Source organism: Hirundo rustica, chromosome 2 (assembly GCF_015227805.2).
Source record: "Hirundo rustica isolate bHirRus1 chromosome 2, bHirRus1.pri.v3, whole genome shotgun sequence".
NCBI lineage: Eukaryota > Metazoa > Chordata > Aves > Passeriformes > Hirundinidae > Hirundo > Hirundo rustica.
The window spans coordinates 112,224,763-112,249,737 of NC_053451.1; the positions used below are offsets into that span (position 1 = coordinate 112,224,763).

The window sequence follows — 24,975 nt, forward strand, 5'->3', positions numbered from 1 at the left end:
AGTGCTTAATTGGTACAAGAGCTGTAATAATATGGCTCATGTTTAATTAATAAGTGTTCTAACTAGTCATGAAACTTTTAAGAGCTCTTGGTGCTGTGAAATTGTTGTAGTTTACATCCAGTGTGCTGCAAAGCTTTTCCTCTCTGATATCTCACTCTGATGGGGCAACTTTACTGGATACAGGCAGCACATGTTTATCAGCATATCACAAAAACAAAAACTATATTTGAAGGGAATTTACCATCCATCTCATTAAAAAGACTGAAGTCATCTTGGGTTTTGTTTTCCCCTAAGAGAAGCAGGAAAAACATGGCAAACCTGGGCAGTTAAAATAAAGTTGACTCCCATAAACACTCACAGACTGTCTTGAGAAAGGGCTCTCTTGGCATTTTATAGATTTTCCAGGCAGAATTTTTCTATATTAAAGGAACAGTATTCAGTGTAATGTTCCAGCCATATGGAAGAATTTATAATCCTTCCCATTTAAAGCAGTTCATCTAAATTTGATCCCAGTCCCATGCAATTAAAAAAAAAAAAAAAAAAAATTAAAGATGAATGTAAAAATTATTGAACAAATATAATAAAAAGGCAATGAAAGTGTTCAGATATAAAATGCAAGAAACTAAGGTGAGCCCTAACCTCTTAAATTGTTCTTAAAGCAAATATACTTATTCATGTAGAGTCATCCATTTTTTTACCTTTTGCCCAGACCTGTATGAAATACTATTAAATCAGGAATAAATTCTAGTTATTTTTTCCCTAATACCTCCTAAGAGTCATAAGAAGGATAATTTGCCATTAACGTAGGCTTTTTTTTTTTTTCCTTAGGATCAGCATACTCATGGCACAAGGGCACTCTGTGAACTACCAGCTCTGGTTTCCTGTATGAACCTTCTATCTGAAAGTTTCACTTGGTGCCCTCACTTGTGTTAGAGGAGACAGTGGCGATCATTCTCTTTTCCCTTTCTTGTTCCTGCCTGTTCACAAAAGGTGTTTGCAAAAGGGCTGTCAAGTCGAATTGAGTACTCTGCAGGAGATAGCCCTTTGCCATAAGATTAATGGGAATAAAGTTCTAAGGGAAAAGCCTGATTATCTGTAGGGCTAATCCTATAGCCTGGTATTATGTGATGATCAGGAGGCTTCAGAGGAGTGGGAGCTGGGCACCTGGTTCTTGGAAAAGATTTAACTCACATTGCAAAGACACTGAAAGGAGGAGTGAAGAGAAGGCCTCTACGACATTAGTAAAATTTGAAACCATACTGATCATAATGTAGTTTAGCAATTAATTTCACAAATTAAAATATCTGTTTTCAATATTTCATGAACTTTAAAATACCACGTCCATTATGTTGTGAGTCTTGAGAGCAGCTTTAAATTTGGGATACATTTTTCTTTACACCAGATTGCTAATGTGAAATGCAGTGTCATGGGGAAGAGTGTTGTAGTGAATCTCCCGAGTCTTGTGGCTGTGATCAAAGGTGGAGTGGGCTGTCAATGGCTATTAGTGAAGATACTGACCCTGCTTTTTCAGTGAGCTAAGGTGAGAATTTGTTTTTAATCCTTTATAAAAACAAAACCAAGCAGAATCTAAGCCAGGCAACAAATAAGCAGGCACTTCTTTGTGTGTGTGAGATACAGCAAATAGGATAAAAGCTATTTGTGCATTTAGTGGGGCTTGCTGTTTGACATGTACCCATCCTCTAATGATGCTGCTGCTCCTAAGTTAATGCATTTTGACTGGTTTGGTTCTCTGGCTTGTGGCTTTGCTTTGTGGGAATATTCAAACCTTGCTGAGTGAAAATGAAGATGGCCTAGAGGTTTTGAAGTCAAATCAAACACCTCCTAAAGTCTCTGGGTTTTGAGAGTTTCATTATGTCCCACTGTACAGGTGCTAATATTTTAAAGCCCTTTATGTGGTTTGGGACAGTCAGTGGTCACATCCAGGATGAAAACCTCTGCTGTGTCTCCATGCTAAGGGCCATGAGGAAGATTGTGCTCAGCTGCAGTGGTTCCTGGGATCTATAGATATTCCTTTCTGCCGTGATCCCTCAGAGCCAGAGCCATGGGGTCAGTTTTGCCCCTCAAGAAGAGGGGCAGGGATGGTGCAAGGTGCTGGCTGGAGGCTGTGAGCATGGGGAGGGCTGCAGAGCTGTCCATGTCCAGGCCCTGAGACAGCTCCTGGTGCCCCACCACTGATCAGTGCTGGTAACTGCATTTCTGAGCTGTGCTTCAGTAATCTCTGGGGTCAGGGGCCTTCCTGAGCAACAGCCTTAGATAAGCAGGAATTTCCCTCCTGCCACTTGTTCAAGAGGGGACCACTGCTGAGGGAAGAGATGGTTCCTCTTGATTTTTCTCTGTAATGCCCATGTTAAAGATGTGACACAAATGCTGATTTTAGAGGAAAGCTCTGGCTAAAATGCTGGCACCACCGAAGGCAGTGGCATAATTCCCACAGACTTAAAAGGTGCCAGAGTCTCGTCCTTTATCCTTCTATTCTGAGCCTCTTCATCCTGGAAGATGCTCAACCAACAAATGAGATCTATGTATGACCCTAATGGGGGAAAAAGACTCCTAATGTTAAGAGAGATTACAATAACCTGGGAGTGCCTGGAGATGGGAGGGGTGGGTCTCCTCTCAGGAGCAGAGCCAGCTGGCTTCCAGACACAGACTATTGGGGCAACTCTGCTGATAGTGTGATGACAAATGCAGAGAAATAGCGAAGATAAATGTCCCAAAGCTTGGAATATTAGAAAACGCAATCATAAACTCAACTTTTGTCTGCCAGAAATCAAATTGACACAATTCAGGAGGAAATATGCTGGCATCCTGTCCCTCTGCTCCCCCTCCTGACTCCCAACCTCCCTTTTTTATCTTCTTTGATTTTTCCATCTGGCTCATCTAGTTGAAATTTGAGTCTGAATTCAAGTTTCTTTCAGGATTTTGTGGGATATTTTGCATGGTTATCTGTCTGTCTTAGATAACTGCAAGGTTGTGAAATCACTAAACCATGGTTTCTCCTTGTTGCCACAAGGAAAACATGTATAATAACAGTGCCCCATTACCCTTTTGGTGGTTACAACACAACTCCCACTTATGGTCTCCATTACTTGGGAAAGAATTATGCACTGGCTGAATTTTTCAGCAGATATAACAGCAAACCATATTTGGGAGTTTGTAGGGAGGGAAGCATCATCCAAAACCAAAGAGGACTAACAACTAAAAAATGCACTGTGCTTGCAAATTTTAATAAGCTCTTATTAGACATGGACTTGAATCAGAACCTTGACTTCAATGCTGCAGGAAGCATAGTGGGAGTTGGGAATCCAGGCCCACATCAGACGTTATGTCAATGTATCTCTCTGTAAAATATTGAACCAAACCCAAAATCTCAAGGTCCATCAGTTAAGAGGCCAATCAGACATAGAGACCAAAACAGTGTAAACTGCATGAAAAAATACTCCTTTGTTTTGAAACATGTACAGACAAAGACAGTCAAGAGAATAGATGTATTGCAGAGGTATTTTATTGCCTTTTCAGATGATTTCTGTGGAGTGTATTTTATGAGCTTTGGCCACATTTTCACATTTCTGGTGAATAAAGCCCTCATTGTTCAAAGGGTGTCACCTGGTGACTCATGAATTTCTTTAAATGCTGCTTAAAAAACCCCTCATGTGAAATTGAGAGTGCTGCTCTGTATGTACCTATGGGTGTACAGAAAAATGAGCCACTTCTGAGCCTGATCAGTTACTGGACTGAGGGGTCTCAGACAATTTGAGATTGATAGACACAGGGAAGGAGTGAAAATATAGCATCATCTCTGCTCCTCATGGAAAATAAATCTCCTTGATTTTGTGTCACAAGTGCTTATTCTGTATTTCTAACTCAGGACTTAGCTCTGGAAGTATGGGTTGAATTTAAAGTGAGCCTAAGTTATTTTTTAATGAATGTCTGCCTTCTCCCTCCTTGAGTCTATGTCGGTGCAGACAGACACACCTTGAACAGAGCTAACAGACAGCAGGGAGGTCAAAAGGATGCTTAGCTGGGCAAACAACTGGTGTACATGATTTCCCTCATTTTCTAGGTCAATCTGAAGCAAGTCTCTCAAACCAATCTTCTCCAGCAGCTTCACAGTGGTGTGCTCAGGTTCTATGTGTGTGTTGTGTGCCTGCAGCACAGCCAGAACTTTGCTGTTGAGGGAAATGCCCTTCCCAGCCCAGGTGAGTGTTTATGGTTTGCAGAGCTGCAGCTGGAGTTATTTTCAGAAAGCTGATCCTAATATAGAATCCCATCAAAGCACTTCATAAACCATCTGTGGCTTAACTGGCATTGTTTCGATATTTCCATTGTACCATTGAACCTATGTATTGGCAAAACCATTAAAACAGACTAAACTGTCTTAGTCATCTCCAGAGTGTTTGGTCAGCTTGGAGATCAGATTTTGCTATATCTAGCCAAAACTGTGCCTAGCACACCTGTGGCAGAATTACCTGTATGTAAGCTCTGGGATCTCTCTATTTTCCTTCCTCTATCTTGCTGTTTCATCATCTAGTATTATGGGAGCATTTTAGAAATACAGCACCTAATCCACTTATTAAAACTACTTGAAGCAAGAGGAGTAGAGATCCACGTCAATATGTACAAAATTAGGCTGGAAAAGACATGTTTATAAAATGTTTTCAGTTCTTAAGGAATACCTTTACTCTCAATATCAACAGCTGAGGAATGCACCCTGCCTGGGGAAGGAGAGAATGGACTGCTTTGGGGAAATCCAAATGCATATGTGTAATTGAGATCTTGAGATTGGGGTTTATACCCATTTTATACATGAGGATACAAGGGGACAAATTACTCTGACTACTACGACAGACTGTCACTAGGGAGGAAGCCTTTTACTCCCATCTCTGGCTTTGCTGCATTTCCAGTTTGCATTGTGTAGGTTTGCTGCTGTAGGGCTGCACTCAGGCAGATGGTTACTGCATGCCTGGAAGCACAAGTGAGGGACTGGAAAGGAGAATTTACCCTGCCCAGAGGGGAAAAAAAAAAAAAAAAAGCATCCTCTCTGGCAGCAGGGCCTGCAGAAAAACTTGGCATTGAAGATCTTTTCCCTTTTCTGCAAAATACTGAAATATTAGGAGGAAAAAGCAAGGGTGGGTGATCTCACTGTAATCCCTCTTTGTCTCAGAGATAAGGAGTCAGGAGACACCTCTAAGTGGTTCCCCGAAGGAAAGGGATAAATTAGTGTGTGCACTGACCATAAAGGCCTAAGTAGCTGATTAAAATGTAGTTGCAGACATTCAAGATGAACAGATTTTCAGAGGTGCCGAGAACTCATAAAAGCCTTTGAAGCCGTTGTGAGACTGCAGTACCTTTGGAAGTTCAGCACTATAAAGCTGAGCCATGCCTTAATATACAGAACAAAAAATATGCAAAAATGCCTACTTAATAATCTGCACTATTGAGCAATTTTAAATGCAACATACTAAAAAGTGCTCAGTAACTTAACTTAAAATATTTAGTGAACATATTGATATTTTTGTTCTAAACACTGCAACTCTAATAAGGACACCACACTATGAGAAACTTACATCCAAATCAATGCATTGACCAGACAGCGAATCTCCGAATTAATTAACAACTCAAAGTTGTTAAGTGTTTTATTTTTCCATGTAAGCTTTCATATTATTAGAAGCGAACAGAGTCCTAGTTACTCACATGAATGCAGCAACTAACCAGTCAATAGCTAAATATCCCTATAGGTCTTCCTACGCTTTATTATGAGATGTCTGATTGATAATCTTGCAAAGCTTTTTTAGTTTAAAAGGGAAACCTGTTATTAGTTCCCAGAATTCCCTTTTTAAGGTGTGAAAATTGAGTGTTCTCTTAAAATTTAACTTTCCCCCTGTTGTGTACACTAGAGGCAGCTGAAATGAAGCCTTAACCACTTTATTTCAAAGAAATCACATGAAGCATCAGGTGGCAGTGACCTTCCATGACTGAAGATATGAGCTCCATTTTTCATTAATGTAACTCTTGGCCCCAAATGCTGGAGAGGAAACAACAGACTTCAAATCATTCTGCAGAGGGTACAGGGGATTACACAGTGGTAATGTGGGAAAATCAAAACAAACTCTTTATGCAGCTAAAATCCTGCTGCAGTTCAGCTACAGATTTCATCGTTCTCCCTAATGGGATTAAGGCACACAACAAGGGGCTCCATTCTCCAGTATTGCTGCCTCATTCCTTTAAGTGCTGCCCAATTTCAGAGCCAGGAAGATTCACGAAAGAGTGCAAATGCCAAATGACAAATATTTTCCGTTTTTGATGATTGACTCTGAAGAAGCTTGACTGGGACACTTTTGCTAACGAGGTGAAGTAATCTACTCTGGAAGTCAGTGCTCTGGGAAGCCTGCAGATGAGTTCTATGCTTGGCAACATTCCCCTTTTACGTTCCAGTTTGTGGCTTTTTTTTTCACTCTCCTTACTTTAGGGTTCTGTGTGACTTCATTCCACCACAAAAGCTATTCTGCTTTTTATTTTCTAGCCAAGGAAATACCGGTGCACTGCTTCAGAAAGGGATGATGTTCGTGTGCAGCAGGGGCCAGCAGCTCCCTGGAAGCAGAGAACCACAGGGGTCTCCTCAGGGGTCCACAGGCTCTCACCAGCCTGAGCCCATCTCATCAGCCCCTGCAAGGCAGCAGAGGAGGTCATGAGATCACGGGTTCAACCAAGTTTCCATGCAAGGCCATGGTGATAGGGCAGGGTTGAGGTCAAGGCTGGAGGTCGACCCACAAAGACAGAGGGGGACCAAGGTCAACATGGAAAGACTTCTTGGGGCAGGGCTGGCAGGCGAAGATGTATTCAAGGCTACATATTAGGGCTTTTATGAATTGTAGATTCTAAAATTATACAAGGAACAGCCAGTACTGCTTGAAAAGTTAAAGTTGTATTCCTTCCACATTGGCGCATCCAGCTTTCATCACGGCATGGTTTGAGAGTCCTGGGTTAAGCTTTGCTGTGTTAGCCACAATGATAGCATGGGCCAAAGAGATGCTCTTGCCCCAGAGACCTCAGGTAGAGGTCTGTGTTTATATCTGCAGCTTCATGGGGCAGGTAGAAGGCTGCCAGTGCTCTGATTTCCCTGAGGCACTCAGCAGTGCAGGATACTGCCAGAGACAGAAAATGGCACTATCTAATTTAGCTGGGACGTGTACGATCTCTTCAATGAAAAGATTGAGTCTATTAGATTCATCTGTAGTTTTGCTCCAGCCACTCGATTGTAAGGGGGTTAAGCTGGAGACAAACAGTGATTCAATTTTATGACCAGACTGAAAACACAAATAAATCTGCTGCTCCTGTGTGCTAACTGTTCTGTGTCCAAGTGCAGGATGCTTTAATTGGGTGTAATAGCTCCAGGTCTGGACTTAGCATGTGCACATCAAACACTCCTTTTAAACCACAAACAAGTGCTATTGAAATAATTATTGTATTAGCAACATCATCTTTCTATATGGACATGTGGAGCATATGGCAAGTTCAACAGATGCCTATAGCCGCCATCCAGATAACGTTATTAAAAACAGCAAAAAAAGAAAAAGCCATTATATTTTTGGCATATTGGCTGAGAACACTCAGGAGGCTGAACTGGAGACTGCTGTCATATTTGTCATCCTGCTGATTGCTTAATGTAAAACACAGAAGGCTGGTGAAGTGTGAGAAAAGCAAGACATTGTGAGGACCAAAGCCTGAGCACTGGGAGTAGGAAATTATGAGGAGTGACCTACAGTAAATATGCAACAAAAGTGCAGAAACTCAGCTTCTTGCTGCCAGGGGTCAGGCTGTTGACTGGGAACAAAGCTTCAGATTTCTCTGAGTGATTAGAAATTTGCAGTGCTGCGGTTGCCATGTCCTAAAAGTCCTGGAGGAAGAATATCGGCACTGAGGCTGCCAGCTGATTCATGGGGAGCAGCTGCAAAGAAAATGCCTCTTCCTGCTCTCCCAGATGGATGAAAACTGTCATGAAAGGGCACCTACAGAGGAGGGTTGGACTTCAGGCTTCAAGCAGATTTGTGTAAGTGCCCAGATGGGGAAAAAAACCCCACTTCTCAATCTTCCTGAATATCCTGCTCAATGGAAAGGCTGCTTGTCCTCCCTGTGGGAATTTTTCAGGGTAATGTAGGGCACAGGGCAGAAAGACTCTGCTCTCCTAGACCAGGAGCTCATGCCTGCATCTGCTGGTTTCAAATGGCTCTGAGATAAGACTTTTCTGGGTGAGAAAGTTTCCTCCTGTTCCAAAGGCAGGGAGACGGCTGGGAAAAGGAGCTGCAAGGAGGAGCTGAAGATGGGGAATCCCATGTAAGTGAATGTCCTTGAATAAGCAGAGGTGATGCTTGAACTGGATGCTTATTTATTTATTTATTTATTTTAATGGATGTTCTAGAATAAAGACATTCTTGATTAGTTTTAATGTTCCTTAATATCACTTAGGAGCGTTTTCTGACAAATGGAGGAACTACAAGGAAATACCTTTCTTGCTGTGGAAACACCACAATGATTTACATTAGCTTAAGCAGTTCTGTTCCTGCAAGTTCTTTGCAGCAAGAAGGTAATTTTCTTGGTTATTTTTGGAATAGGGAATGCTCCTGGTACATAACACGATGCTTCAGAAATTGCCCTCCCTTTCCAGGATTTCTGTGTAGTCTGCTGCATATTCAATGGCAACACACAGGTAGCTGGGACAGAGATGGGGCAGGTGACTTCAGTTTTGAAATGTGACTGGATTTTGTGCATTTAATTCAATTTTAGTTGCAAACAAAATTAAGAAGAGTTATGGAGGGGGTCTTAATTTCTCTTTCTCCATGTGAGAACCGTGTGAGTAAGAGGAAGGAGTACGTGTGTCTGTGTGAGAGAGAACATAGTAACTGTTATGGTAAGTGACGAGTGAAAGAGATTTATTCATTGTTAATTTGCCTTTCCTCTGTTTCATTGCCCATATAACGTGCAGTTTAAAAATATACACGAGCTAATTAGGAGACATTTTCTGGAAGGAGTCACAGCTGCATGATGTGAAATTTCTGCAATCAGTGAAAAAATGTAAGGGGCTTGTTTACACAGTTCAGGCATCCAACTTCAGCTACACTGCCACGAATGGCTGATCTTGTGATATTCCTTTCTTCCTTCATAGTTAAGTATTTCTGTGAGAACTTGTAATATTGCCTGTAATATTAGTCATTAGGCTTCTCTTGAAGTATGGTTTGTGTACACAAAAGCTTGACCATTTTTTCTGTTGTTTGAATAAAACATGTTTTTACACATCCTCTGCAGAACTTGTTTCTTAATATTTTCTCTCAGGGATATTGCCAGTGTAATTTCTAGAGCTCCTTCAGGTTTCTATAGGTTTTCACACCCTTAGATGAGGAATGATTTGTTTTTCACTGCCTCAAATCTGTCATTATTTTTGGTGCATGTTCCCTTCCTACCTTAACAGTACTGAAATTTTTTGAGAGTATTTTAAGGAGTTCTCTAGTTGTTTATCTCTATGTTATTCACTATCAGCAATTTATCTTCATATCGTACCTTCTTCCCACTTCTAGATGTGTATAAACCACAAATAACTAGCATTATTTTAAGTGTACAATAAAGTAATATTACAGTGACAAATAGAATCAGAATTATTTATGCCATGTATTCATTATTGCATTATATATAATGTTAGTGTGTGCAATAATATATAAAATGTACATTATGCAGCTGACTGTGTTCTGTGCAGCACATGGGGCTTGAAATCTAACAAAACCAGAAAAACAGCTTCAATGAACTGTATGAAAACCATACTTTCAACCTAATTTTTCCTTTTTGATGGTTGGATTTGTGAAATTGAGATCCTGGAAAGCCATGAAGATGACTTCACCATGAAAGGTGACCTTTTTCAAGATACCACATCCTGTGTGGTTAAATGGCTTATGCATTTATTAGCACCTATAGATTCAGAGCCTGCCCACTTGGTGCTAGCAGAGGAATATTTTGCCTTCTCTGATGTCAGTGTGTGCTATAACATATTCCAGAAAATTCCAGAAAACCTGTGAAGAAAATGTATCATAGGCTTAAGACTCATGAACCTTAAACAGTTTGGAAAGTCTTTAGATAAAGTTTGAGAAGGGCAGGCTTACACCTTACAAATATTGACTAGTTAAAGGACAAGGCTCAGCAAATAAGACTTTGATAGAGTCAACTGAACACTTCTTATTATGTGTGAATTAAGTGCTGCTTCCCACTTTAAAGGGTTTTATTTTGCACCTACTCTGTTCTTCAAGAAGGTTCCTGAGCTCCTCTGGGATATGGGAAGGAATTTATGCTGCAGGAGGGAGATGATAATTTTTAGGCTGTCACAGAAAGCCATACTCTGGTGGGACAGAGATTAGGAACAAACAATAAACCTCCACAAACAGATCAGAAACTGGCCTGGAAATCTGAAGGGCCACAGCAAACTTGAATTCCCAAGTTCACAGGAAGTAATTATAGTCTGAAGATGGAGACTTCACTAAGGCTGGTGCAAAACTAAGCTCTGAAACAGAAATGCTGGAAGAATTGTGTGAGCTCTTAAAGCTATTTAGGAAAGAGAAGGTGGATCTTAATATCCACATTTAAGGATTAATCATCTGCAGCTGGTGTGAAACATTCACAAATGAGAATAAAAGTAAGCCTTCAAGCCTTCTGGTGAGGAGATAATCGGGTGGTTATGACACTGCGGTGACAGCCCTGAGGTTTCCTGCTCTTGAGAGCCTCTGTAGATGGCACAGCCATACCAGCAGGACAGTCCTGTGCATGTTGTGTAGGGGGTTATGCTTTTTCCAGGATATTATCTGCTACTGATCTTTCCCAGACAGTTTTCACTGAGATGGTTTCCAAGTTAATAGCTCCTTTTTTTGTCTAACGAGAGAAGTCGGAAGGTAATTGGTGCTTAGTAAATAGCACAATACAATTTAGCTGTCAAAAACAAAAGCCCCCAACAAGAACAAAGCAACAAACAAAACTCAATAGACCAGTGATTCCACAAAATATTAATATGAGCAGGAAAATATGTGCTAATACCACTGTGATCACAAGAAAGCACAGGAGAAACTTTACAGTATCTCTAAATTTTCTTAGTCCTGGCCTAATCATAAGATCTACCCTGATTTACACCATCCAAATGCCTGGCCCAAGATATATAACTGTAGTCATTGCTGCTAGTTTTGTGAGTGAAGATGAAATTCAGTTCAAGGTGACTAAGAAAAACTTGTATGTGCCATTAAAAAAAAAAAAAAAGTAGTAGAAATCAACATAATTTTAGAAAAAATGGAACTATTCTGCAAATATTGTTATCTACTTCATCTCTTTCCATTACCTTTTTTCAGTGATGAAGTCATCTCTGGGAATTCTGTTTTGGTTCATCTTGACTTTTTGAAGACCGTTTAGTTATTTTATACTCTGCACCAGAAGTACATAATGTACAGGGACACTTGCATCCTTCTCAGGTTATTAAATGAGGGGTGTGTGTGTGTGTGTGTAGAGGATATAAATATATTTTAGCTTGGATGGGAGTACAGTTTGCTGGGTTGAAAAACTGAGTGAATGAATGGGCCAAAGAGTGGTGGTGCAGGAAGTGAAATCCAGTTGGTGGCCAGTCAGCAGTGGGGTTTCCCAAGGCTCAGTATTGGGGCCAGTCTGTTTAATGTCTTCATCAACAATCTGGAAAAGGGGATCAAGTGCGTCCTCAGTCAGTTTGCAGACGACACCAAGTTGGGCAGGACTGGTGATCTTGTCAGGACAGGAAGGTTCTGCGGGGGGATCTGGATTGATGGGCTGAGGCTGATGAACGTGAGGCAGACATGCCCAGATGGCCAAGATGGCCAATGGCCTCTGGCCTCTATCCACAATAGTGTGGCCAGCAGGGCCAGGGCAGAGATTATCTCCCTGTATTGGGCACTGGTGAGACCACACCTCAAATCTTGTGTTCAATTCTGGGTCCCTCACTACAAGAAGGACATTGAGGGGCTGGAGCATGTCAAGAAAAAGGGCAATGGAGCTGGGCAAGGGTCTGGAACACAAGTCAGGTGAGGAGCAGCTGAGGGAGCTGGGAGTGTTTAGCCTGGAGAAAAGGAGGCTCAGGGGTGACATTATTGTTCTCCACAGCCACCTGAAAGGAGGTTGTAGCCAGGTGGTGGTCACTTTCTTCTCCCAGGTAACAAGTGATAGGACAAGAGATAATGGCCTGAAGTTGTTCCAGAGGAGGTTTATACTGGATGTTGGGAGATAGCTTTTCCCCAAAAAAGGTTGTTAAAAACATTGGGACAGGCTGCCCAGGGAAGTGGTGGAGCAGCTTCCCTGGAGCTATTTAAAATATGTAGAGATGTGGAGCTTAGGGACATGGTTAGTGGTGGACTTGGCAGTGCTGGGATAATGGTTGTACTTGGCAACCTTAGAGTTCATTTCCATCCTGAATGGGTCTAATTCTATGACTTTTACTTGTGAAATTGCAACATATTCTTCACCAGAAAAGAAAAGGTGACTGTAATGACCCTAAAATCTGCTGCTCTTTGTAAACACGAGTATGTGCTTGTAAATAAGACTCAGACCTGAGCTCACAGCTGATTCTCTGATGACCAATAAAGGTTGAATTCAGCTTGTCTCCCCTCTTGGCCCACCTGTTTTTAAAAGCTTTTGAGAACTTTGTGTCAATGATATCTGTCCGGTTCTGTTGTGGTGATTATGGAACAAGGGATCTAAAAGTAATTGGGGACAGAGGGAACAGACACACAGGCAGCAAGCATGGTTACACAAGCTTAAACATGAGGTTGAAACTAATTTGCTACTACAACAGTGTATGACTTCTCAACATCCCAGAGTAATGTTCTACATAGTGGTGAGATCCTAGAGAAAGACAAGGATGAGATCCAAAAGGAGTTACAAAACCTCTCTGAAGTACTAATGAGATAAGGCAAATATTATCTAGTGCCTGGAGAGCTTCTCTCTTCCTCCCCCTTCACATCTTGTTTTGGTTTTGTAGCAGTTTTGAGAAAAATTAATTTTTAACAAATAAAGTTATTTGATAAAAGCAGATAATATTGCAGGAACATAGTACATACAGGCAGCAGGCTCTAAAACTCAAGCTAATAAATTGCCAAGTAGTAAAAGTAGTTTTTTTGAAAAATCCCAGTCATCTGATATGTAGGTGTGTAGAATATGATAGTTTGTTGGCTTTCCCTGCTCACTAACCATGTGTTTTAAGTAGAAAAAAAAAAGAGAATTATTTATTTCTGGATGACTTTTGACAGTTGATCTGACAATAGAGTACTCTGATGACTTTGTACCAACCCCATTTTGGTGACAAAATACACTGCATATGCTAGGGCAATACAATTTTCTGTGTTACTTGCACATGGTGTTGGTAAAAAAGCCCTACAGAAATCTCATCCTTCAATTGCACTTAGTGTCAGGGCAGGAGAGTAGCCCACAGTGGACTTGCTAGGTTTTGTGGAACATTCCCATTCTTCTTATCTTTCGGTTTCCATGGTTCCAAAGGAATGCTGTCTTAGTGTATTGTGCTATGGGAAGCACTTTGACCTTGCTCCTGTGAACTCATGTCTTTGGTTGCTGCAGTTATAAACATTACATGAAGCTTTTGCACCTTGGTTAGAGATCTAATATCTAGCATGGGTTGGATGGTGCCTGTTGGATTGATAAAAAGTAGCTAAACTATTTTTAATAAGCATCCTGCAATTCCATTTTGGTAGTTTCAAAATGGATATCCCATTTTGCAACAGCTCATTTTTCAGCATAAGGGGCCATAGAATTTTAAATATTTTGGTTTGACCTTGGAGACGAGGATTATAGGTGAAAAGTGTAAGTTCTGGGGCTGATATACTGCTGATCTGCTTCCTAGATAAAGATGTGAAAGGCATTGGACACTGTCTACCTCTTTCTTCTCACAGAATTATAGAATGGCTTGGGTTGGAAAGGACCTTAAAGACCATTCAACCCCATGGCATTGACAGGGACACCTTCCACTAGACCAGGTTGCTCAGAGTGTCATCCAGCATGGCCTTGGACACTTCCAAGGATGGGGCATCCACAACTTCTCTGGGAATTCAGTGCCAGTGCTTCACAACACTCAAAGTAAAGTTTCTTCCATATACCATGTAAATTCCTCCTCTCCCAGTTTGATCACATTACTCCTTGTCCTATCTCCACAGGTCCTGTTTGCTTTTATCTGATGTTCTGCAGTTGTTGGCTCATCTTCAGCTGCAGATTCAGGGAAGAACTGCTTTTCCTCTTTGAAATGTCCAGGACTCCCATGTGGTCTGGACAGACAGAGAACAATATTTTCTTTCCAGAATTTAGTAGCCACATAGCATATCTGTAAATGTTGATGTTTGTGGCTTCTTTTGCCAGATATAAATTGCAGTGGGAGTGTCATTAAAGTGACAGAGCTTTGTCAAAATTTCTGCACAGGCTGCCTGCAGATCCTGGAAGGCATTGTGACACCCACTTTATTAGTTACATTGCCATGCTCTACTCAAATATATATGAAAGACCAGCTGAGAATGACTCTTGCAGTTCCTGAAGTAGTTCCTGAAGAAAGACAATGTTAGGGTTAGCAATGTCTATGGTTATGTAGGCTGTCCAGGAGCTGGTCTCTCTTCTCTCTTAGGTGAGGTTTTCAGTTTTCCATGGACTTTAATATGCTGACTTTCTTAGAATTTTAAAGATCTAAACTTAAAATGACTTACATTATTAAATTAGTTCACTGACCTGATCTGTCTGCTGTGGTTTTACAGAGAGGGCAGGATGATCTCATTGCTATCTCTTTTAAAGTGATCAGCAGTCCTTGATCTGTTCTACACTTACAGTATTAGTATTTAGGAACAGCTGGAAAGAGACACAAAGTATCAGCACACAGAACAAACTGACAGAGCAGTCCCACTCTTATATCTTTCAGTCCCACGATTATGTCTTTCAGTATAGCTGAGCGGTCTGCAGATAATCCCAGCCTTTACAGAGTGTCTCCTGCCTTGAGTAAAGTGATTACAAGGGGTCTCGATGTACTTCCCAAGTCCTGATGGCCCCACTATTCCTGATATAAGCCAGGATGCTATTGGCTTTTGGACACCTGGGCACACACTGGCTCTTGTTCAATTCCGTCAACCACCACACCCAGGTCCTTTTCCACCAGCCACTTTGCCCCGAGCCTGGCGCTTTGCCTAAAGTTGCTGTGACCCAAGTGTAGGACCTGGCACTTGGTCTTACTGATCTCATACCTTTGGCCTCAGCCCAGCAATCCAGTCTCTCCAGATCCCCTTGCAGAACCTTCCAGAAGCAGACCAATATTCCCGCCAGCTTAGTGTCATCTGCAAACTGGCAGATCTATCCCTGACCCCTTTTTCCAGATTGTTGATACAGGTATCAAACAGAGCAGGTTCCAGCACTGAGACCTGGGGAACCCCACCAGTGGCTGGCTGCCAGCTGGATGTAACTCCATTCCCCATCACTCTGGGCCCAGCCTTGCAGCCGGTTCTGGACCCAAAGAATGCCACATCCAAGCCATGAGCCGCCACTTTCTCCAGGAGAATGCTGTGGGAAAGAGCTTTGGGAAAGGCTTTGCTAAACTCCTGGAAAACAAGAACCACATCCCCTCCCTGATGTGTTAAGTGGATCATCTTGTCATGGGAGGAGATTGAGTCTGTCAAACAGGCCTTACATTGAGTACCTCAGCCTCGTCCTCTCCCTTGTCACTGTGTTACCCCTGCAATCCAATAAAGGCTGGAGATGGTCCTGAGCCCTCCTTTCATTGCTAACCTACTTACGGAAACATTTTTTATTGTCTTTTACAGCACTGGGTAAATTAACTTCCAGTCAGGCTTTGGCCTTTGTGATTTCCTGCCTACATAACCCCTTGAAAGGTGTGTAGGTCTCCTGCCCCTTCTTCCAAAGGTCCTGAACGCCCCGGTTTCATGAGAGTTCCATGAGAGCTCCACCTGAGCTCCATGCAGGGCCCGAGCTGGCGGGGCGGGGTGCGGCCGTGGAGCCCCGGTGTCTGTGACATCGGAGGGACCCGTCCCCGCCAGCGCACGCCGCGGTGCCAGCGCTGCAGAGCGGCTCCGGGAGCGGTGCGTGAGCCTGGCGGGGCAGGGCCGGCCTGGGCCAGGGCCGGGCCGGGAGCACCGGCCCCTGGGGAGCTGCCGAGGCTGGGAGAGGGAGCGGGGGCTGTGGAGACACCCCGGGCAGGGCAGGTGCCACCGCTGGGGCCAGTGCCCTGTCCCTGGGCCCTACGCTTCCTGCCCCCGCTGCCCCAGCCACCCGACCCCACTGAGCCCCTTCTCTCCCTCCTCCTCCTCCAGGCCATGGCTGGAAAGATCACCAAATTCCTGCTGGTGCTGGCCATCCTCCAGTACGCTCTGAGGGCAGACGCCCAGGCAGTGAAGACCACGGCAGAGGTTCTGACCCAGTATGAGGGACAACGCAGCCAGACAACCTGGCTGGTGAGAAAGATTGTAAATGGCTGAAGTGACTGGGCAGCTGGGAATAACTCCTGCTTAGTCTGTGAACAGCAGGGCAGTCATCCTCCAGCACGGGCTGAGTTTAACTGTGCTGCATCTCGCTTGGGTCCCTCTGCCCTGCTGTTGTTTCCTGCCTGCTCCTCATCTCTGTTTTCCAGTTCGGGGTCCTGGGTACACAGAGAACAAGTGTCCTTACTCTAAAGACTGAGGCAAAGAAGGCATTAAACATCGCAGTCTCTTCCTCATTTTATCTCACCCCCATTTCTCCTCATATTTCACCCCCATCCAGTAAAGGATGGAGATTCTCCTTAGCCTTCCTTTTTGTTCACAATGAACTTATGGGAACATTTTTTTATTCTCTCTTATGGCAGTTAATATATAACCAGATTCAGTTCTAGTTGGGCTTTGGCCCTTCTGATTTTCTCCCTGCACAATCCCATCACAGCGGTGCAGTCCCTTCAAAAGGCTGACCCTTCTTCAGAAGGTCATAAGCACTGGTTCCGTCTGAATTCCATCTGGTTTCTTTCCAAAGCCTAGCCTGGCTGGGCAGGGTGTCGCTGTGGGGCTCCAATGTCTGTGACATGAGAGGGGACGGGTCCCCAGATGCCCTGTGTGTCAGTGTCACTGCTGCAGTGTGGCTTCAGGCAGCACTGAGTGGGGCAGGCTGAGGGAGAATGAGGGACAGACAAGAAGCACCAGCACCCAGGGGAAGTTCTAAGATTGGGGAGAGGGTGCAGGGGCTGTGGAGAGTGTCTTGCGCAGGGCAGGTTCCAGTCTTGGGGCAAATGCCCTCAGGGCTGTGGGTATGGTTGCCCGGATCCCTGGGCCCTACATTTCCTACCCCAGCTACCCCAGCCACCATCTCCCTACCACTTAGCCCTGCTGAGTTGCTTTCTTCCTCCTCCAGGCCAAAGCTGGAAGGATCACCAAAATCCTGGTGCTGCTGGGCATCCTCCAATACGCGGTGAGGGTAGATCTTCCATCAGTGAAGGTCACGGAAGAGATCCTGAGGCAGCATGAGAAGGAGCGCGTTATGGAGATGACCCAGCTGCTGGTGATGGAGCAGAAGATGAAAAAGCAGCATGGGCTCACCCCAGGAAGAATGCTCCTCTTGGCTTGCCAGGAGTGGTGGTTCTGGGTTGGTGCTGAAATCCTCCTCGTGCTCTTTGGGATCTACTGGCTGCCCAGGCAGAGGGACTCTGACTGTGATGACGGCAGCCAGTGGGAAACCTCCACCGGTGCTCAGGAGCAGATAGAGGAGAACTGTGAGGATAATCCTGACTCTGATGACCCACCAGAGAAGCCCCCAGATAAGGTAAGGACCCCTGGTGCATTTGCCAAGCCCTTCCCAGGAACAACTTTCTTGGAGCTGCATCCAGCCGTGAGAGCTGGCAATGCCGACAAATACCTGAATGCCTGCAAGGACATGATTGACCCCCTGCTGCTCCTGCCCCTGAGACCACTCATTGTGCACTTTTTCCACTAGAGCTGAGCACTGTGGAGGATCTGCTGGTGAGACACCCCTGTGGCCGTGGGGAGCAGCGACAGGAAAATGTGCTGTGCTACCTCCCCTCCCAGCTGAGGAGGCAAACAAGAGCTCAGATCCCTGCTTCCTGTGCAGCCCCTGCAAACAGTCCCAGTTGTGATGGTCCCCCTGCCAGGAAGTATGGAACCCTTTGTAAATATATTCATAAGATTGGTGTTGTTTTTTTTTTTTTTTTTTTTTTTTAATAAATCCTGTTTGAGCAAGACAGCATTGGGGGACGGTGCTCCTTGTGTCCTGAACTATAAAGTGGGTCGCTTGTCATAGGGGAGATAGGTTGGTCAGGCAGGACCTGTCTTTCACAAACCCGTCCTGGCTGGGCCTGATGCCCTGGATGTCCTGTGCATGCCACATGATGGCTCTTGAGCGGCTCCATGACCTTCACTGGCACCAAATTCAGGCTGACAGCACTCTATTTCTTCTCACAGTCCAGTTTTGAATACCAGAGGCTCTTGACTGTCCTCCTCTTCTGTCCAGCTCTGAACAGTGCCTACAGAGGTGCAGGGGGTTGCTCTGCACTATGTGCTGTGACAGTTGGTTTCCATTTCCCACCTCTCACATGGTCCTTTCAGTAAGATATTTTGTTTTGTGTTTATTACCAGAAGAGCTGGATTGCAAACTCAGCACCCAATTTATACTTCAGCTGGAAGGATAGTAATAGAACTTTATTCCAAAATAGGCAATAGTGTTTTGGGGCAGAAGACTACATGGACCACCAAAGCCTGAACCTGTAAGGCTTTAAAAATATTCAGGCACTTTTTCATTGTTCAGATGTAATTAAAACACCTTTCCAATTCTTCCCTTCAAAAATTGTGTTCAGTCACCTTGCAGGGCCTCTTTTTACACATCCAGTACTGCCTTTGAATATTTGTTTTGCACTACAAGCACTTTCTTAAACAGCAGTCTGTCTAAATTCAATACGTTTGATGTAAGGACAGGGGGTGTGTTCCATCAATCTGTTACTCTTCCACTCCTAGGTCATCTTTGCCTGTTGCAGTCTCTTTATTTGCTAAGCCAGAGGCCGCATTAGGCAAATCTTTTTCCTTGATTCGTGGTGTCTGAACCCAATATTAGCTGTGGTTTCCACCCTACCAATCCTTTCCAATGAGTAAAGGTGGGGAGATAAACACCACTTAGCTAATATGCTTTGTGATCTTGTCAATTCTTCTGACAAGATAACTAACACTGTGCTGTTTTGCACATCTATATTATATATTGCAGTTAAAACAGCTTGAAAAATCTAATTTGAATGTCCCAGCATCAGAAAATTCAGCATGAAGATTGAATGTTATTTTTTCAAAAGTACACTGGATTTTACTTGGCATCCCTATTCAAAATATGTGAAGTAACATCCAGTAGACCTCATCACACTGGCAATGAATCCACTTGGTGGATATAAAATCACACAGTTTTTATCATACACAACAGACTGTCTGCTAATAGTTCTTAGGAATCAGAGAATTAAAAATTATTAGAAAGATTGGGGTTTTGGAGGGTTTTTTGTTGTTGTTGTTTTAACTGATTTGAATTCACTGTGTTATACAAAAGAGATTTGAGTGCCTTCATGTCATTAATTAAAAATGTTAGTAACTTCACAGAGACTGAACTTCAGAAAGCTCACTCCTTTGAAAGATTCTATCAGTGTAAAAACAAATTCTTTATACTTAAAATGGAGAGCATAATAAAATCCAAAAGGATATTGCCTTGCCTATAGGCAATTGTGAGTGGTAATCTGTTGATTCTGTTGGTGCCCACTTGGGGACTCAATGATAGGGAGTGGGAAGGAAATGATGTGTTTTATCCCAGAGGAGGTTTTGAGATATTTACTTTTTTCCTTGTGCAGAGCAGAGAAAGAAAACTGTTATCTTGAAAATTTTCAAGGACTGATAATCTCAAAATTATGGATCATTTAATTTTCAAGTACTTTATTAGAGGAAAGTAGTAGGAATTATTGAATAGAGGTATTGCAAACTGGAAAAGCTCCCAAAGTCCACATTTTAATTTCTTGTTTTTGAAAACCTGTGAAAGGAAGATTTCCTATTAAAAAAAGCAGTTTGTAAAAATTCTCAATCAAAATTTAGGCTCACAAAATTTATCATAGGATGACTGTGGTTAGAAGAGACCTTTGTGTCCAGTCCCTGTGCTCAAGAAAGTCACTTAGAGCAGGTTGTCCAGAGGCACATCCAGGTGTTGGTTAGTTACCTCAAAGGATGGAGACTCCACCACCTCCTTGGGCAACCTGTGCCAGTTCCAAGTAACCTCCACAGTGAAAAGATATTTCCTGATATTCAGAGAACCTCTCGTGTTTCAGTTTGTGGCCACTGTCTGCCTGTCTCTGTCCTCTTTGCATCCTCCCTTCAGGTATCTGTGCACATCAGTGAGAACCCCCCCTGAGCCTTTTCCTCTCTGGCTGAGCAGTGTCAAAAACCTGACTGAAGTCTAGACAGGCAATATCCACTATCGTCCCCTCGTCTACCAGGACACATAATTTTGATCTCTGAAAGCAGAGATGAGACAAGGGTGAAAGGATTAAAAGGGCTGAAATTGCATAATGAAAATTGAGAGATGTGTAGAAGGTATTTCTGAAGTCCAGTAGTAACTTTTAATATGCTTCTATGCACATAAGATATATTGTTTAAATATATATGTGAAGGTTATATATTAATCCTGTCTTGTCTTAGCAATCTTGTCTGAATATTTAAAAAAAGAAAAAAATATATTAGATCAATGAAATAAATTTCAGACTGACTGGCACGACATATTTTTGAGCTGTTCTTCACTGGGTTTCAGCCTCTTTCCAACCCTACCCTTTTCCTAGGTAAGCCTTCAGATCAATTGTTCCAGTTATGTTGCAGCTGGACATCTGTAAAGGAGAGGTGATGATTCTTCCTTTGCCTGTCCCTGCTATTGGGATTGCAAGTTATTCCATGTGGAATCCAAGTCCTTCTGCAAGCTCGATGTTTAGTCCAAATGTATCTCCATCAAATGCCAGATCCCTACCCCATGTTCAGAAATGGGGAACTCCAAGATTTAAAAGGATGGTTGAAGTAAAAAACTGTATTGAATGGTGTGAAATGAGACAGGCAGCAGACACAGCAGTTTCTGAGACCATTTAAATCCTCAGGTAGCTGCTTCTGGGGCGGTGGAGAGCTCCTTGAAATCCTCTGAGGAATATCAGGGTGTGGCTCTGGATGGGGAAAGCTAGAGGAATCATGGACTCCTGGCAAGCTCTGGCAGCCTCTCATGAGTTCTGCCAGCTGCCCCTGAAAAAGGGATGCATTAAGATTTTGGATTGAGCTGACTCCTGACAAAGCAGAGGACAGAACCCTCTGAGCAGCTATGAAGGCAAAGCCAAATAAAGCCCCACCTCAGGGCACATAACTCTGTCCATCATTGTCTTTCACTGAGCCAGTAATGGCCATTGCTGGTTATGTAAGCTGAAGTATTTTTCTCCATTTCTGGCCTTCACAATGACGTATGAAAAGTGCTTACAAAACATATCTTTTAGTTAACATTGCAAAGAGATAACTTTGATCTTCTTTGTTAGTAAATATGCTTTCTATTTGTATTTGATATTAGTAATTACAAATTCTTCCACGTAACAGTTCAACAGATTTAGGTTATTTGTTACAAAAATACTTCTTTCAGTGTTGTTGTGCACAACCACACTCAAGGAGGTCAGGTGTTTAAAGGTGAGTGTACTTTCTCCCATGAAAGAGTATTTTTTTGCCTACACACCTTCCTAGTAGACCACTGTCCTCCACTCCTGCTGGATAATGCTTTTTTTTCTGCAGTTTCCCTGTCCCCTGCCTGTGTTGCTCTTCTGAAGGGTTTCAGCAGCTGAGTTAAGGAGGTCAGTCAGCAAGAAGCTCCCAAGTTCATGGAGGGAAACCTGAATGTTAACCTACACCCCATGAAAATGTAGATGTTGCTTTGTAAGGACGTGCAGGTCTGCCTGTTGCTGACACAGAGGGTTTTATAGCCAACACTGCCTACCACTGGAACCCTTTTGTCCCTTCAAACCTGTCTGTTTACATGGATCTGATTAGGTGTGTCTTTCTACCTTTCTGTTTAGATGCAGAACTCAGCATCAGATCAAACCTGGGAGAACGAAATCAGCCAAAGTGCTTCCAGCCTGATATCACAGCTGCTGTGGTTGCAAGGAGTTCATTAATTTTTTTTCTTTAATTAAATAATTTGCATTTGTTGAGGATCTAGCCATATCCAACCACTTGATCTCATGACAAATGAGGAGCAATCCCTTGCTTCTCTTACACCCCCAGGTTTCAAATATTCACCATCTGGCAGTTATGCCTCCCCAGGAAGAAAAGGGACTGGGGATCACTGTGCCCCAGCCCAAATTCTGCACAGGCTCCTATTAGCAGATTCTTTTTCCTGCTCTGGGTCCTAATCCCTACTCTCTAAACCACAGACTACCTGTGACCTTAATCTTCCAGACAGCTCCACCTGAGCAGCTGGAAACCAAAGAGTCTCAGTGAATTTCCCTGTGCAAGCTCATCCTTGGAGATTGGGAAGAGCCGAGTGTAAAGTGAAAAACAACTTTGTAAACCACAGCATAATTTGTTTGCCTAAATACAAACATATAAGGTCACTTCAGACACCCTCATGCCTGCAGATGTTTGCAGAGGGCTGGGAGACATGCTACAGAGCTTCTTCCAAGCCATCCTTTCTGGAGATAGAGCTAATGGACAGATGGTGTATCCAAACAGCAAATACACTCTCAGACATACTTATGCAGCTGACTCCTTCCCCCAGAAGAAAGAAGGAACCAGAGTAGGAGACAAGCCTCAACTCTGATGTGCTAAGGAGCAGCAGCAAATCATTCCAGAGCATAGCAGAGGGTGGCTGCATCTGGCAGGCTGGCAGGAGAAAAGGCTGAAGTGCTGCACCTTCCCAGACCTTGCTCATTTCCAGAAGGACAATAAAGTCTAATGTTCACTCCAATTGTCAGTCTGACCAATAAGCCTCCCTGTCACAGAAATAATGGGGATGAGAAAAAGTGCTGCTTTAGGTATATCAATCGTTTTAATAGGATTTGTCACACAAGTATTCACCAGTGAGAACAGAGACTGGATTATATGTCCCAACATTTGTTCTTATGGCCAGGTAGAGAAATGACTGGGTGGAAAAGATCACATTGGAAATTGCTTATGGTTTGGGTTTCAGCAGCATGAGCCCAATTTTTTCTTATCAAAGTGAGGCCTGAGGAGATGGCGAAACTCCCAGAGACCTTAATAAAAGCAGTAACACACCCCTCAACTCTGCTACAAGAATAAAATAAAGTGAAAGAAGAGGGGCAAGGGACATCAGTCACTGTCTGAGCAGATGTCACTCTGGATATCACCACACATACTGAAAAATGTTAACATTACTGTGGGACTGCATGCAGGATGAATTGCTTTTATATAATATTTTTTTGTATAACTTTTCTATGTATCTACTTAAATTTCTGTTTATACAGTGTTTACACACCTATTTCAACCCCTAGGTGAACAAGGATAATTTTTTATAAGTCCACAAGCTTATTAACCTGATAAAAAGTCAACCCAAAAAGAAAAAAATCAAGCTTCCAAACAATTTTTTTTTTCTTTTTGCTGAATTAAAGACATATTCTGAGAATGTTGACACTTCTCCCTCCAAAAAGAAGCTTTCATGTTTGGTTTTCTTTTAATGTAATTTGATGCTCTGTTGTGTTTTTAACAATGCAAGGGGAACCAGTAATTCATCCATTATTTATTTCCTTTTTTGGTTTGCTGTGTTTAGTTTTGTTCTTTTCAGTCACAGTGTTTTAACGTATTTTTTCCAGGTATTTCAATTTTTATTTCTCATATGTCTTTAACACTGTAGTAAATGGGGTTCTTATTAAGATAGTTTTGTTTTATGCAATGCTGAAAAGCCTCAGCGTATGTGAAAATATTATAAATTCTCCATAATGCGTAAAGTCCTGCTGAAGTGACTTGGGAGCTTGGGATCACACCTTTACGCCCTGAAGTCTTATTACAGTTTCCACTGTACATGTGTTTGCTCTTTCTGGCATATGTTTGATTTCTGGCAAATCAAAATAATTTACATTAGAAATGCCAGATCATGAAACAAAATATGCTGAGAAATGGAAAAAAAAATTTGCATGTATTCAGTTCAGCCTTTGGTTCGAATACAAACCATCTTTTGACCAAATCCTGTTCTGAACCTGGCTGTAACTTATAAAAGTGTTTAATATCTAACTTCCATTTTCAAATGGTGTTTGGAAACTCCCTTTTCCTCAGAGAATTAAGAGCCTAACCTATAAACTACTTTGTAAGAGTTGTTTTACATCTATCTATATCTATGTCTATCTTGTGATAACAAATTATATCAACAGGATTTTAATTTAAAAATACAGTTCAGTACCTTAATAGTGAGAGATGAAATTACTGTTGTGAGCTTTCCCAAAAGAAATATTCTCATTTGTAAATTAAGAATTTAAAAAATGCTTAAGGAAAATTAAACAAATCCTAATGTGTTTGGTCCACGTGCCATATAAATAGCCTTAACTCTACCCTGCAATTTTGCTATGAAACCGGCTTTGACTTTAAGTATGAATTTACTCCAATTTTTAACTACAAACACTAGTTGTGTGTACATCACGCAAATGGAGCACTATATACTTAAAAGAAGGCAATCCAGAAAGTAGACCAGAAAAATTACTATGTCCTACTTATAATAAATAAACTTAATCCATCTGCTGCATAACCATGAACAGCAACAAGGCAAAAAAGATTTTGCAAAGAACTTTATTCCAGTAGTTACTGCAAGCTCAGTCTTAGTTTACAGTGCACTTATTTCAAAATATTAAAAGGGTTACATTTCCTGAAATTTATTTTGAGATGAATGGCT

At 42.5% G+C, this 24,975-nt stretch overlaps 1 protein-coding gene across 2 annotated transcripts in view; it reads left to right on the forward strand.

The window, feature by feature from the left end:
• Positions 1-18,212, forward strand: part of LOC120749373 (uncharacterized) — a 46,940-nt gene extending 28,728 nt beyond the window's left edge. Inside the window, exons 2-5 of one of the 2 annotated variants that reach the window (XM_040056723.1) lie at positions 15,870-15,938; positions 16,377-16,517; positions 17,443-17,850; positions 18,022-18,212. In XM_040056723.1, coding sequence (XP_039912657.1) covers positions 16,380-16,517; positions 17,443-17,850; positions 18,022-18,027 — 552 coding nt within the window. In that variant the 5' untranslated portion in view covers positions 15,870-15,938; positions 16,377-16,379 and the 3' untranslated portion in view covers positions 18,028-18,212. Of the gene's footprint in view, positions 1-15,869; positions 15,939-16,376; positions 16,518-17,442 lie in introns of both variants that reach the window. The other variant, XM_040056722.1, reaches the window with a different exon arrangement.
• Positions 18,213-24,975: the final 6,763 nt, after the last annotated feature.